At 48.6% G+C, this 13,191-nt stretch overlaps 1 protein-coding gene across 1 annotated transcript in view; it reads left to right on the forward strand.

Annotated features, from left to right (window-relative positions):
• ABHD8 (abhydrolase domain containing 8) overlaps positions 1-11,196 on the forward strand; it is a 31,201-nt gene extending 20,005 nt beyond the window's left edge. The window contains exons 2-5 of the mRNA XM_028713732.2: positions 2,792-3,515; positions 6,044-6,214; positions 7,599-7,815; positions 10,005-11,196. Coding sequence (XP_028569565.2) covers positions 2,800-3,515; positions 6,044-6,214; positions 7,599-7,815; positions 10,005-10,160 — 1,260 coding nt within the window. The 5' untranslated portion in view covers positions 2,792-2,799 and the 3' untranslated portion in view covers positions 10,161-11,196. The remainder of the gene's footprint in view (positions 1-2,791; positions 3,516-6,043; positions 6,215-7,598; positions 7,816-10,004) is intronic.
• Positions 11,197-13,191: the final 1,995 nt, after the last annotated feature.

Below are 13,191 nucleotides of genomic sequence, written 5' to 3' on the forward strand. Positions count from 1 at the left end.
GGCAACATACCCTTCTGTCAAGGGCTTCCCCCTCTTCTCCCCCAAGTTTCCCTCCCAGCCTTAGGATTCCCCCACCCTAAATATTTGGGGTTTCCTTCTCCTCTCTCGTGCTGTGGGGAGAGAGATGCCCCTTCTCTTATCCGCAGGAGCTGAAGTTCGGAGAAATCTCCTCAGAGCATTCTGTGTGTTGTGAGAGAGATTTAGAATTTTAAGTTTGCTTCGTGCTTTCCTTTAATTTATTTAAGAGGCATTTTGCCATCTGCCCAGGAGCTTTGGCACTTGGAATTTTATTTTAGTGTTGTATATACTTTCAATTTTTTTTTGCTTTGATCTGAGTTAAGTTCTGTTTGACGTGCCCTTGTGTGGCTTCCACGCTGCGTAAAGCTTTTGTGATGGTCCGATGACTTGTATACAAATGGATCTGTTCTTATCTGAGGTTTTTTTAAAAGTGCATTTGGACTGATGGTTTGTGTTCTTTGTGGTTTCTGTGCAATTTGTTTTCTTTCAACAAAAGTCCCCTGCATTGGCTTTATTTTAGCTTTTTTTAATCTCTCGTCGTTAGGAGCCCAAGAAGCTCTGGTGTTCTGACAGTTTATAATAAACATAATCCTCTGGGCTCCCTCTAAAAGCAAACTCAAGTCGTGGGTGGAGGATTGGCACCAGTAATAAACAGGAATGGGGCCGTGTTGGCATGCACACCATGTTTGAAGCATTAAGTACAGTGGGGCCTCGCAAGACGAACGCCTCGCAAAACGAAAAACTCGCAAGACGAAAGAGTTTTCCGTTTTTGAGTTCTGGACCTCTTCCGTTTTCCGTTTTTGAGTCCTGGACCTCTTCTGAAGGCCGGCGGGGGGCAAAAGTCTTTGCTCCCCCCCCCGCCTGCCTTCCTGGGACAGCGGAGACTTCTCTGCTGTCCCGGGGCGATCTTAAAATGCTGGCGGGCGGCAGTGAAGTCTCCGCTGTCCCGGGGGCTTTTAAAATGCTGGCGGGCGGCAGCAAAGCCCTCCTGTCCCCGGAGCTTGCGGGGTGGGAGGTGGGGAGAAGGGCTTTTCTTCCCACCGCCAGCCTTCAGAACAGCCTTCTGAAGGCTGGGGGTGGGAAGAAAAGCCCTTGCCCCCCCCAGCTTTCAGAAGAGGTCGGGGGACAGACTGTCCCCGGACCTGGTCTGAAGGCGGTTTCCATAGGAACGCATTGATAGATTTTCAATGCATTCCTATGGGAAACCGTGCTTCGCAAGAAGAAAAACTCGCAAGAAGAAAAAACTTGTGGAACGAATTAATTTCGTCTTGCGAGGCACCACTGTAGTGCAAGTTTTGAAGTACAGGCAGTCTGGTGTAGTGGGTAGAGCGCTGGACTGGGAGAGGCCAGGGTTCAAATCTTCCCACTCAGCCCTGAAGCTTGCAGGTGGAGGGTGGGGTTTGTTACTGTCTCTCAGCCTTACCTTCCTCACAGGGTTGTGGTGGGGCGAGGAGAACTATGTGCCTTGCAACCGTTAGCTACTTGGAGGAAAGGTGTGATGTGCAAATGGAATAAATCATAATTTAAGAAGCCAAGGGAGTAAAACAACAGCAGACACTAGATCTGAGCGCAAGCCAGTCAGAAAAGAAAATTGAGAAGTGGAATGGAATGGAATGTTCCTGCAGGGTTAGCTGGCACCCGGACCAAGAACATTCCTGTTAGAAAATTGGTATTGTTATAATGAGGCTGCTTTGGAACGATATTGCAATACAGTCATACCTCATGTTACATCCGCTTCATGTTACGTTCTTTCAGGTTACATCCCACAGCGACCCGGAAGTACCAGAATAACAAGAACAATAATAAAATCTTATTTATATCATGCCCTCCCCAGCCGAAGCCGGGCTCAGAGCGGCCAACAACAGTAAAATGATACAACATTCTAAAATCATTTCATTATAAAATCAGTTCAAATCAGATTAATGGCAACCATTGGGCTAGAGTTCTGTGAAGATTGCCAAAGGCCTGGTGGAACAGCTCTGTCTTGCAGGCTCTGCGGAAAGATGTCAAGTCCTGCAGGGCCCTGGTCTCTTGGGACAGAGCGAAAGGGTTACTTCTGGGTTTCGCTGCTCGCGCATGAGTGCAAAATGATGTCACGCACATGCGCAGAAGTGGTGAATTGCAACCCGTGCGTGCGCAGACGCGCCGCTGCGGGTTGCGCTCTTTTCGTGTTGCGAACGGGCCTCCGGAACGGATCACGTTCACAACCAGAGGCACCACTGTGTGTGTGTGAGAGAGAGAGAGTGTGTGTATATATATATATATGAACAATCCTGTTACACACACACACATACACATGCACACATATCTGAACTGCAGCAAAATGTTGCAGCGCGCCGTCGTGTCCTAATGACAAACGCCAGTGGTTCAGAGCCCACCATCAATTTGGAAGCAAAACGGAATACCCTCCCTGCAAAAAAAACCACAGTAGTTTTTACATATTAATTTATTTACTTCAGCTTTATTTACTGTGGGGAGGGAAGAGGGGGTCCCCTAGGAACTCTCAGGACTCTTCTAAGTAATTACTGTTTCCCCAATTATTTTTTTGGGGGGGAAGCCATGACTGTTGTGGTATCAAAGTGCTTTAAATGTGTGGGGTGAATGTGCTCCATGTCTTTTCATCTGTAGCACAGGAATCGGGGACCCGGGGATAATGAGACTGGCCTACTTCGCAGGGTTGTTGAGAGGAATTCTCTTTCAGGGAACCCACGTCGACCCCAAAGAGTCTCACGCACTATTGTGTCATACCCCCCCCCAACTCCTCTCGATGCAGGAATCACGATGTTCACCAGCATCACGGACGGGCTCCTGTGTTGCCTGATGGGCAAGACCCCCAACGCCGTGGGTCCCCTGGAGAGCGTCGAGTCCAGCGACGGGTTTAGCTTCGTGGAGGTGAAGCCAGGCCGGGTCCTGCGGGTCAAGCACCTGGCCCCCGCCCACCCACCAGGGGCCGAGGACGCGCCCCAGACGGCGGGCGTCGTGCGCTGCAAGCGCCGCATCACCGTCTACCGCAACGGCCAGATGGTCATCGAGAACCTGGGCGACGCCGTCCGCGCCGACATCCTCCACTGCCAGAACGGCTCCGAAGCCAACGGCACGATGGAGCTGGAGGTCTCGGACGCTGCTGGCACCGGCGCAGCCACCCCCTCGGCCAACCCCCCCGGTCCCGGCCCTGCCAAGCGCCGCCGGCGGAAGCCGAAGAAAGTGGTTAACGTCGACTGCACCAAGTTCATCACCAGCTGTAAGGGCACCCACGGCGACGTGGTCCTCTTCTTCATCCATGGCGTGGGGGGCTCTCTGGACATCTGGAAGGAGCAGCTGGACTTCTTCGCCAAGCTGGGCTACGAGGTGGTGGCCCCCGACCTGGCCGGACACGGGTGCAGTTCGGCCCCCCAAATCGCCGCCGCCTACACTTTTTACGCCCTGGCGGAGGACATGCGGGCCGTCTTCAAGCGCTACGCTCGGAAGAGGAACATCCTCATCGGGCACTCCTACGGGTAAGGGCGAGGGGAGGGTCCCCAACCCCGTTTACTCCATTCAGTTGAATACTGGTTTCATTGGAGCGGGCCGGGAATGTGTGTGTGTTGATTTCTAAAGCTTATTCTAACCTTCCTCGCAAGGTTGTTCTGGGGATCAAATGAGCAGGGAGGGGAGAGCCATTTATGAGCTTCACCACCCCCCGCACACTCCATTTCACTCTGCCCCATGTTCCATCAAATGTCGGTTTTGCTGTAGGGGATTTTTGCAGCTTATTCCAGAACTGGAGACCATCCCCTGAGAGGAGGGACAATTTAGCTTAGGTATATTTCGAAGGGAGCAGTAGGTCGGAGCGTATGAACCGAAAGAAAAGAGACGCATCACTGAAACCGTTTTTTAAATGTAAACATAAGGGAAAGAAAGAAGACGGAGACTGGGAAATGTAAGCGAGGAAACGCTGTTTGGCAGCACAGTGATAAAAAGGCTGCAATGTGAGAAAAATCAGAAGAGCCCATCTAATGCTGTATTGTGTTTTTAATATTTGATTGGGAGCCGCCCAGAGTGGCTGGGGAAACCCAGCCAGAGGGGCGTGGTATAAATAATGAATTATTATAATATATTAATGCAGCCTCCTGCCCCCACAGTGGCCAAAAATATTTGATGTAATGGATGTGTCCTCTCCCAACTTCAGACACAAATTCACAGGTACACTGCAGGTGACCTGAATGAAGCTCATGGACCATTGGTAGTCAGCAGACTACAGTTTATTATTTTCATCACCATCATCCCAGGAAGCCAGGCATAGGGGCACCTTCTGTTATTCCCCCCACTCAGGAACGTGAAGGTAGACTGCTCTTGAAAATGGAGGCTCTTTCAACGCACGTGAATAGCAGTTGTTGGCAAGCTTCCTCCTTTCTGGCTGTGGATATCACCCAGCCTCTACTCATAACTTGGTGATCTGGACTACAATTTCTATCATCCAGGGTGGGCTCCAAACATCATCATCACCATTATTATTATTATTATTAGTCGTCGTAGTAGTAGTATACTACCTTATACCTGCAAGTCTCAGGGTGGTTACCAACATAAAATCACAACATAAAAATGCAAAATACATAATAAAAACGAAAACAACCCGTAATATTAAAATACAATAACCTATTAAACATTAAAAGCTTCCCTAAACAGGGCTGCCTTCAGATGTCTTCTAAAAGTCTGGTAGTTGTGTATCTCTTTGACATCTGGTGAGAGGGCGTTCCACAGGGCGGGCGCCACCACCGAGAAGGCCCTCTCCCTGGTTCCCTGTAACTTGGATTCTCGCAGGGAGGGAACCACCAGAAGGCCCTCGGAGCTGGACCTCAGTGTCGGGGCTGGATGATGGAGGTGGAGACGCTCCTTCAGGTCTACTGGGCCAAGGCCGTTTAGGGCTTTAAAGGTCAGCACCAACACTTTGAATTGTGCTCGGAAACATATTGGGAGCCAATGAAGATCTTTCAGGACCAGTGTTGTATGGTCTCGGCGGCTGCTCCCAGTCACCAGTCTAGCTTCTGCATTCTGGATTAATTGCAGTTTCCAGATCACCTTCAAAGGTAGCCCCACGCAGCGTGCGTTGCAGTAGTCCAAGCAGGAGATAACTAGAGCATGCACCACTCTGGCGAGACAGTCCGCAGGCAGGGAGGGTCTCATCCTGTGTACCAGATGGAGCTGATAAACAGCCGCCCTGGACACAGAATTGACCTGTGCCTCCATGGACAGCTGTGAGTCCAGAATGACTCCCAGGCTGCGCACCTGGTCCTTCAGGGGCACAGTTACCCTATTCAGGACCAGGGAGTCCTCCACACCAGCCCGCCCCCTGTCCCCCAAAAACAGTACTTCTGTCTTGTCAGGATTAAACCTCAATCTGTTAGCCACCATCCATCCTCCAACCGCCTCCAGACACTCACACAGGACCTTCACCGCCTTCACTGGTTCTGATTTAAAGGAGAGGTAGAGCTGGAATATTTGAAAAAATATTTAAATCTTAGAATAGCTTTGGAAGTGGATAAAGGCGGTAGGGTTAGAAGTAGAAGATAGTGTATTTTATAAGCAATAAAATGTGAAGTTTTTTTATGGTTAAAGTAAGTGTGCGAAAAAAGATGGTTAGAAATTGTGATATATGTAAAGTGCTAAAGATGAAGTAAAATGATAGGTGGGACTTGGGGAAGCCCACTTAACAATGTTTAGAAAAATAAGGATATGACAAGAATTTGTTTGTATTGTTTGTCTTTTCTGTTTGTGTTTTTATTTGTCTTATAAAATGAATAATGTTTTTTGAAAAAAATATAAAAAATAAAAGAGAGGTAGAGCTGGGTATCATCCACATATTGATGGACACCCAGCCCAAACCCCCTGATGATCTCTCCCAGTGGCTTCATATAGATATTAAAAAGCATGGGGAGAGGACGGAGCCCTGAGGCACCCCACAAGTGAGAGCCCAGGGGTCTAAACACTCATGCCCCCCCTCCAACTTATTGCACCCTCCAACTTGCCCGCTTGCTTCTTCCCACAGAGTCTCCTTCTGCACCTTCCTGGCGCACGAATACCCGGATCTGGTCCACAAGGTGATAATGATCAATGGCGGGGGTCCCACGGCCTTAGAGCCCAGTCTCTGCTCCATCTTCAACATGCCCACGTGCGTCCTGCGCTGCCTCTCCCCCTGTCTGGCCTGGAGCTTCCTCAAGTGAGTGGACATCTTCCTTTTCGGGGGTCTCTGGGGGTCTCCAAGACAAAATGCCACTCCCCACAGATCTGCCGCTCTGCATTCTTACTGAGTATAGCAGGAGATGAAATACCACAAGACAGGAAAGAAATTGTTCTTTTATGCAACTGCAGCAGCCCGGTTATTCCTGGCAAAGAACTGGAAAGGGTATTAAAGGTAAAGGGACCCCTGACCATTAGGTCCAGTCGTGACCGACTCTGGGGTTGCGGCGCTCATCTTGCTTTATTGGCCAAGGGAGCCGGCGTACAGCTTCCGGGTCATGTGGCCAGCATGACTGAGCTGCTTCTGGCGAACCAGAGCAGCGCACGGAAACGCTGTTTACCTTCCCGCCAAAGCGGTACCTATTTATCTACTTGCACTTTGACGTGCTTTCAAACTGCTAGGTTGGCAGGAGCAGGGACTGAGCAACGGGAGCTCACCCCGTCACGGGGATTCGAACCGCCGACCTTCTGATCGGCAAGTCCTAGGCTCTGTGGTTTAACCCAAAGCGCCCCCGTGTCCCGGAAAGGAAATTACATACCCACAAAAGAGGATGGGCTATATAAATTTACAGAATTTATAGAACTGGCAAAATTAACTGCGGCAATAAGATATCAAACACATCAGAAATTAAGGTCGCAATGGTTGTGGTTTGAAGAGTATATGAGTAAACACTGCTCTAAAGATAGCATGTTGATATGTTTAGACTAAGGTCATAAAGCTGTCTTGATAATATAATAGTATACTATAAGAAATAATGTAGTGGTACATGATTTGCAATGTAAATAAGAACTTGAATGAAAAAATGACAAGCACTGGTGGAGGGAAGTCACAAAGGTCTATTATCATCCACCTATTTTATTTACTTCTTAACTTTTTTCTTTCGTTTTTCTTCTTTTCCTTTTTGTTGTTGTTATTATTATGATATTATGGTTGTAAGTGTATGTGTATTAATGTTTGTATGAATGTCTAATCAAATTAATTAATTAATTAAAAAAGACCTGTCACTCTGCATTCCACGGCTCCTGAGCATGATCTATCCTTACCGGGCTGTTGGAAGTGTGTGGGTGTAGCTTTTTATTTTTAAAGTAATTTCCTTTTGTGCCATGTCTTTTTTATAGTCTAAGCCCTGGGTTTTCTGATTTCCTTCTCCCTCCCAGAGTATATTCCTTTTGTGCCATGTCTTTGTATATTGCCTTCATTCCTTTTCTTTCTTTCACTGATTTCTCAGCAGCCCTGGGAGCCTTTGTTTGAAAAGCTGAAGAGAATGATGGCAAATCCTCCCAAGTATTAAACAAATGAATAAATAAATAAACGAATAAATATCCGCGCTGAATTAACCCTGCCCGCTTGGCTCCCCTTGCAGGGCTGGCTTTGCCCGCCAAGGCGCCAAGGAGAAGCAGCTGCTGAAGGAAGGGAACGCCTTCAACGTCTCGTCCTTCGTCCTGAGAGCCATGATGAGTGGCCAGTACTGGCCGGAGGGGGATGAGGTCTACCATGCGGAGCTGACCGTCCCCGTCCTCCTCGTTCACGGCATGCACGACAAATTTGTCCCTGTGGAGGAGGACCAGCGGATGGCTGAGGTAACGCTTTTGCAAAACCTGCCCTGAATCCCTGTGAAATCCCACTCCATTTAAAAATTAATATGGAAAAGTTTTTAAAAAAGGCGCAAGGAGATAGGATAATAACATATCAAGGATGGAATAACAAATAAAGTGAATAACGCAACAATAACAGCAATAATAGTAGGTAAAGAAGATCACACACGGGTGGAGGGGAGGGAGGTGAAGGAATTAATTGAAAGATTGGCATAGTGTTTAAGAGGTTTAAATTTTTATAAAGATTCTATAAGGAAAGCAGGAAGCACCCAGAAATATCAAGTAAAGGTATCGGAGAGGAGATCAGTGTAAATGAAAACATGAGACTTGTGGTTTTGTTACATAATGATTTTATTTTGGAGTTGTCTGCTTATTTTGGAGTTGTTTGTTGTAAAGAATGTATATTATGTGAATGAAATAAAATAAATAAATGGGGGGGGGGAGAAAAAAAAGAAGGAAATCCCACTCCTTGCCTGGGAGTGTTTCTTACTGTAGAATTCTGCAAAAGTAGCAACTTCACCTCTGGCCAGAGAAACGGGATAATGTTTTCTGGTGTGCCTCAGGGCACTTGAGTGCTGTCCAATTCTATGGTTATATGCCTAGAAACGGGGAACTCCTGGAGGGTCATAAGAACCTGAAATTTGCACCAGCTGCAGCCTAAGGCAAGCTGTTTAACAGAGGGGCGTATGCCAGTTCTGCATAAATTGGCAAAACTATGCAGAATTGGCAAAACGGACACACAAACTACATGACAAGGATAACTGTGATTTTAAAGATGAATGGGAACCCTTTACAAAGTATTTAAAGGAACAACAAAATGAACTGGACTCCTTGGCAGGTTTTGAATAAACATTCACAAACTTCTTATTGATAACATCTAGATAGATAAATCAAGGGTCTGTACAGTTTTGTAACATGCAGAAAATAACATATGTTGATAAACCAGAGAGAGGAGCTGAGAGAAGTCGGGGGGGGGGCTATATTTTGGAGAGGAGGGAGGGGAAAATAGGGGGGAATTTAAGGATGATAAAATGTTACGTTGAGATTACTAATAAAAATATTTTTTAAAAAAAGAAAGGGGGGAAAATAACAAGGGAGCTGGGAGGTGCTTCACACTGCAGTTTAGCAAACGGCTGGGTGTAGTTCCTCCCCTCCTTTAAAAGCTTGGGGTGGGGTTTGGGGAAAGAGTGGAGGGCCCTTTGGTGGGGACAGGTGAGGGATGGGTGAGGTGTAAAAGGGCAGGCGGGGTGGGGAGCAAATGGGTGGACAAGATTGGTGAGCAGAGTAGCCCCTAGCGTTGGAATTATCTACCACAGAGTGTGTGCCCTTCCCTTCTTCCTGCTTTTAATAATAGTAAATAATGATGATACCTTAAGGATCACCTCTCTCTGTATGAACCGACCCAGACCCTGTGCTTGTTATCTGAGGACATTCTTTATGCCCCCCACCCTAGAGAGGTTTGGAGGGTGGCAACAAGAGAGCGGGGCCTTCTCGGTGGTGGCTCCCCTATTGTGGGATGCTCTCCCCAGAGAGGTTTGCCTGGGGCCATCACTACATGTCTTTAGGTGCCAGGCAAAAAACATTCCTCTTTACAAAGGCATGTGGCCATTAAATAATCTATGTGGCCTGTGAAAGTGTGGGGGAGAGGACTGTTATTATGACTATTTTATTACTAGGCTCTCTGTTATTATATTTTTTTTATCATTAAAGTTCTGTAATGTGTTTTTAACGTTGTACACCACTCTGGAATCTTCTGTTTAAGTGCAGTACAGTCATACCTTGGGTTACAGCCGCTTCAGGTTGCGTTTTTTTTGGGTTGCGGACTGCCGAAACATGGAAGTACCGGAACGGGTTACTTCCGGGTTTCGGTGGTCACGCATGTGCAGAAGTGCTAAATCGTGCTTTGTGCATGCGCAGAAGCGTCAAATTGCAACCTGTGCGTGCGCAGGCGCGGGTTGCGAACGCTGCGGGTTGCGAACGCTGCGGGTTGCGAACGTGCATCCCGCACAGATCATGTTCACAACCCAAGCATCCACTGTATATAAATTGAAATAATAAAAGTAATTATAGTAATTATTATTGTTATAACAAGAGGGTCGTGAGATGAGCCCTCTAGGCTTCCACAGAGCAGGGAACCGCCTTTCACACCTTCTGCCCCTTTCCTTCCCCCCCAGATCCTGCTCATCGCTTTCCTGAAGGTGATTGACGAAGGCAGCCACATGGTCATGATGGAGTGTCCGGAAACCGTCAACACCCTTCTGCACGAGTTCCTGTTATGGGAGCCGGAGGCTGTCCCAGCCGCGGATGGAACAGAAGCAGAGAAGAAATAAGAAATAAAAAAAAAACCCTTAACAGCTACTTCGTGAAACTAGCGGCCTGCTCACGTTGCTGATTCCAGAGGGATGTTTTTTTCTGGTTTGGAGCCTGCGGCAGTAGAAGGTGCGGCTGTGGCCGGCGGACACCTCCGCCCTGCGATGCGGGACGGGCGGAAAAGGCTCTTTCCTCCTCCTCCACTGAGAAGCAGACTGGACCTTCGTGGGCTGGGCACATGCAGGGTCATGGCCGAGTGAGGTGGACCCTCAAGACAGGTGGGAGGGAAGGGGTCAGCCGCTCCCTGCGCTTTCGCCCTCGCCTTCCCCCTTGTAGTGTCCTCGTTCGTTTTTTCACGCTCAGCCTCTGGAAGGCTGCAGAAAAGAGGCTGTGGCGCTTCCACGGGACCTGTCCCAAGATGGCAACCTCAACTCCGTTTGGGAGCCGGCCAAGCTGACTCGGGCGCGATTGAACCGACCCGGATTTGTGTATACAGCTTATTAAATCGGCGACCCTCCTCCCCCCGAATTCCCTCTGCCCCTCGAAGGCCCACCGGGTGTGGTAAACAAATTCTCCACATTGGCTGAGCCAGGAAGGAGAAGGCAGTGGGGAGATTCGAACGCTTGCCCATTGCTTGAGACGAGCGTCAGTGCTAGGTTCTGCCGTGGGGCAGGCGTTCCCAAGCCCCTTGCAAAGAGGTTCAGGGGGCAGGGCTCCCCAGTATTTACTCACCCATCAAACACCTCCTCCCTTTCTCTTCACATCGCCTCCAAACCTCCGCATTCTCTGGGCAGAAGGTCCTGGAGCCCTTCTGGAGTTTGGGGGTTCGCTTCTGGTCTTTGGCAGCTTGTAAATGTACTGTGAAAAATTGCAGCACCCAAAGGTATTTCAGGGTAAAGGCACCTCTCTCCTTGCCACAATCTTTGGCACTTTGGCTGGGAGAACTAAGTCCCCGTAACTGAGTAATTCCTTATTTTGTCAGTGCCCGTTTCCTCCGTATCAAACCTTCGGAACGCTCCCCTCCCTTCCCCATTCACCAGGAGAAATGGAAAGGAATTGCAAAAAAAGAGTTCTGGCTGGGAATGGGGCTTTTGTTTCATTTTGTTCAACTTAGGAACAACTGCTTTGGTCTAATGATAAAGGCTTGGATCAGAGGGAAGCGGCAGGGCACAGAGAAAGGCGACTTCTCAAAATCTGCTCCTCGTTGCTGGCGCCCCAAAATCTGGCGAGGCTTTAGGGGAAAAGGGCACAAACCCAGATGGATCCGGGGGTGGGAGACCTTTTTGGTTTCCTGGGCTGGAACCTGATCAGGACGGGCCTCGCAGGCTGAATTTGACCTCCCAATCGCATGACATCGCTATGATAGCACGATAGACGGGGAGCCCCACACCTCACCTCGAAATTGGCAGATACCTTTTTCTTCCTCTCCCCCACTCGCTTAAATGAGCGGCTTCAAACAGCTGTAAGCGCCGCTTGTCAGCTGGAATTAAGCGCCGCTGCCTTTTCTGCCATAAGGATCTCTTCCCAGCCACGGTACACAGCCAGTGCAGGATTAGACCCAGATGAGCAGGGAAAAGGCATGGTTTGGGGAAGATGGCAGCACAGGCCTGCAGGCCAGAGAATTCCTGACCTCTAAGTGTTCGCCTTACTCAACAACACACCCAGGACAGAGACATTTGCAGCCATTAAAAAAAAAAAAAGTATTCCAGCATTTTGCTGGGTTTGAATCGTATACTCGCAATGACTTCGCCACCTCTCCCAATCCTAACTTCGTATGTGGTTGGTTGGTTGTTTTTCACCAGCCCAGAACCTGCCAAGCCGCAATGTGGGGTACAGTCACACAAGCCACAGTGCGGCGGGGAGGGTGGCCAGAGACAGATCAATTCAGGATGTCAGTGGTGCCCTGCCTGATAACTTTCTTTTGTCCCAAATTAGATTTTAAAAAGTTATTATTTGATCCTGTCACGAGCAGGCCTCCCTGACTCAGGACTCCTCCAAAAAAAACCCATTATTTGGTTGGAACAATACACAAACACATACACACAACCATTTTCAAATGCTATCTCCATCCACTCTACACCATTACCTGCCTACCCTAATCCACCTCAAGGTCATTTCCTGCAACGTGTAAGAGGGTATGGGATTGCAGTTTGGGATTCTGGAGTTCCAAGGCATCACGTGTGTGAATACCCACCACAACGAACAAACCCTTGTTGCGCATCCACGGACGGGCAGCCAGACTTCGCTTGTTTACAAGCACACAAAGCAAACCAGCGTTGAGCCTCCTTAGTAGCATCGTAACCATAATAAACAGCTTAATACCTTTTTTATTATTTTAAAAAAAATTCTGTATTCTTAGGAGACTGTTTTAACCAGCTTGGAAATTGATCCATGGTTTTGTTTTTATTTATTTTGAGGGGCGGGGAGAGCCTGCTGCTGTGAGTTCCACAGATCCAGGCTCTTTCCAGCCGGGAGACGAAACGGGATTGTGCGATAAGTGTCACCCTAGACTCTCAAATAAAAGTATTATATTCTCAACAGATAAAGGAGTCGTTTCTTGGATCTGCAGAAAAGATGGTAGAGGCTTGGAAGGAGAAGTCTCTGACACCGCTGTGGAACCTTCCTATCATTGAGAGCCACATTTCCTTCTGAGAAACTTTCTGGGGGCCAACGGCAGGTATAACAAATAGGAAATTTGCTTTTGTGCAGTAGGGCTGGTTCCTACCCTCTTGTGTCTCCTTTCAGGCAGTTAAGAGGCTGGTTCCGAGTTCAGGTTTCTCCCGTCGCCCGTCTCATCCTCAGAACGACCCTGCAATGGTCGTTTCTGACATCTTCAGCCTTCACCACAAAGCAGACTTGTGCTGGTCCCGTGGGCTAACCGAGAGGCGAGGTCCGAGTCCAGTCCAAGGTCGATGGTGCAATAGGAAGGCAGTCCATAGAAGTCGAAGCTGGGTGCAGGGCAGGGCGTCGGGTGAGGTCAGGAGCTCCGGCAGGGCAGCAGGACAGGTTGGAGCCAACAACCAAAGATGTTGCTCCCGCAACTTGGGACTG

Source organism: Podarcis muralis, chromosome 18, assembly GCF_964188315.1.
Source record: "Podarcis muralis chromosome 18, rPodMur119.hap1.1, whole genome shotgun sequence".
In the NCBI taxonomy this organism is placed as follows: domain Eukaryota; kingdom Metazoa; phylum Chordata; class Lepidosauria; order Squamata; family Lacertidae; genus Podarcis; species Podarcis muralis.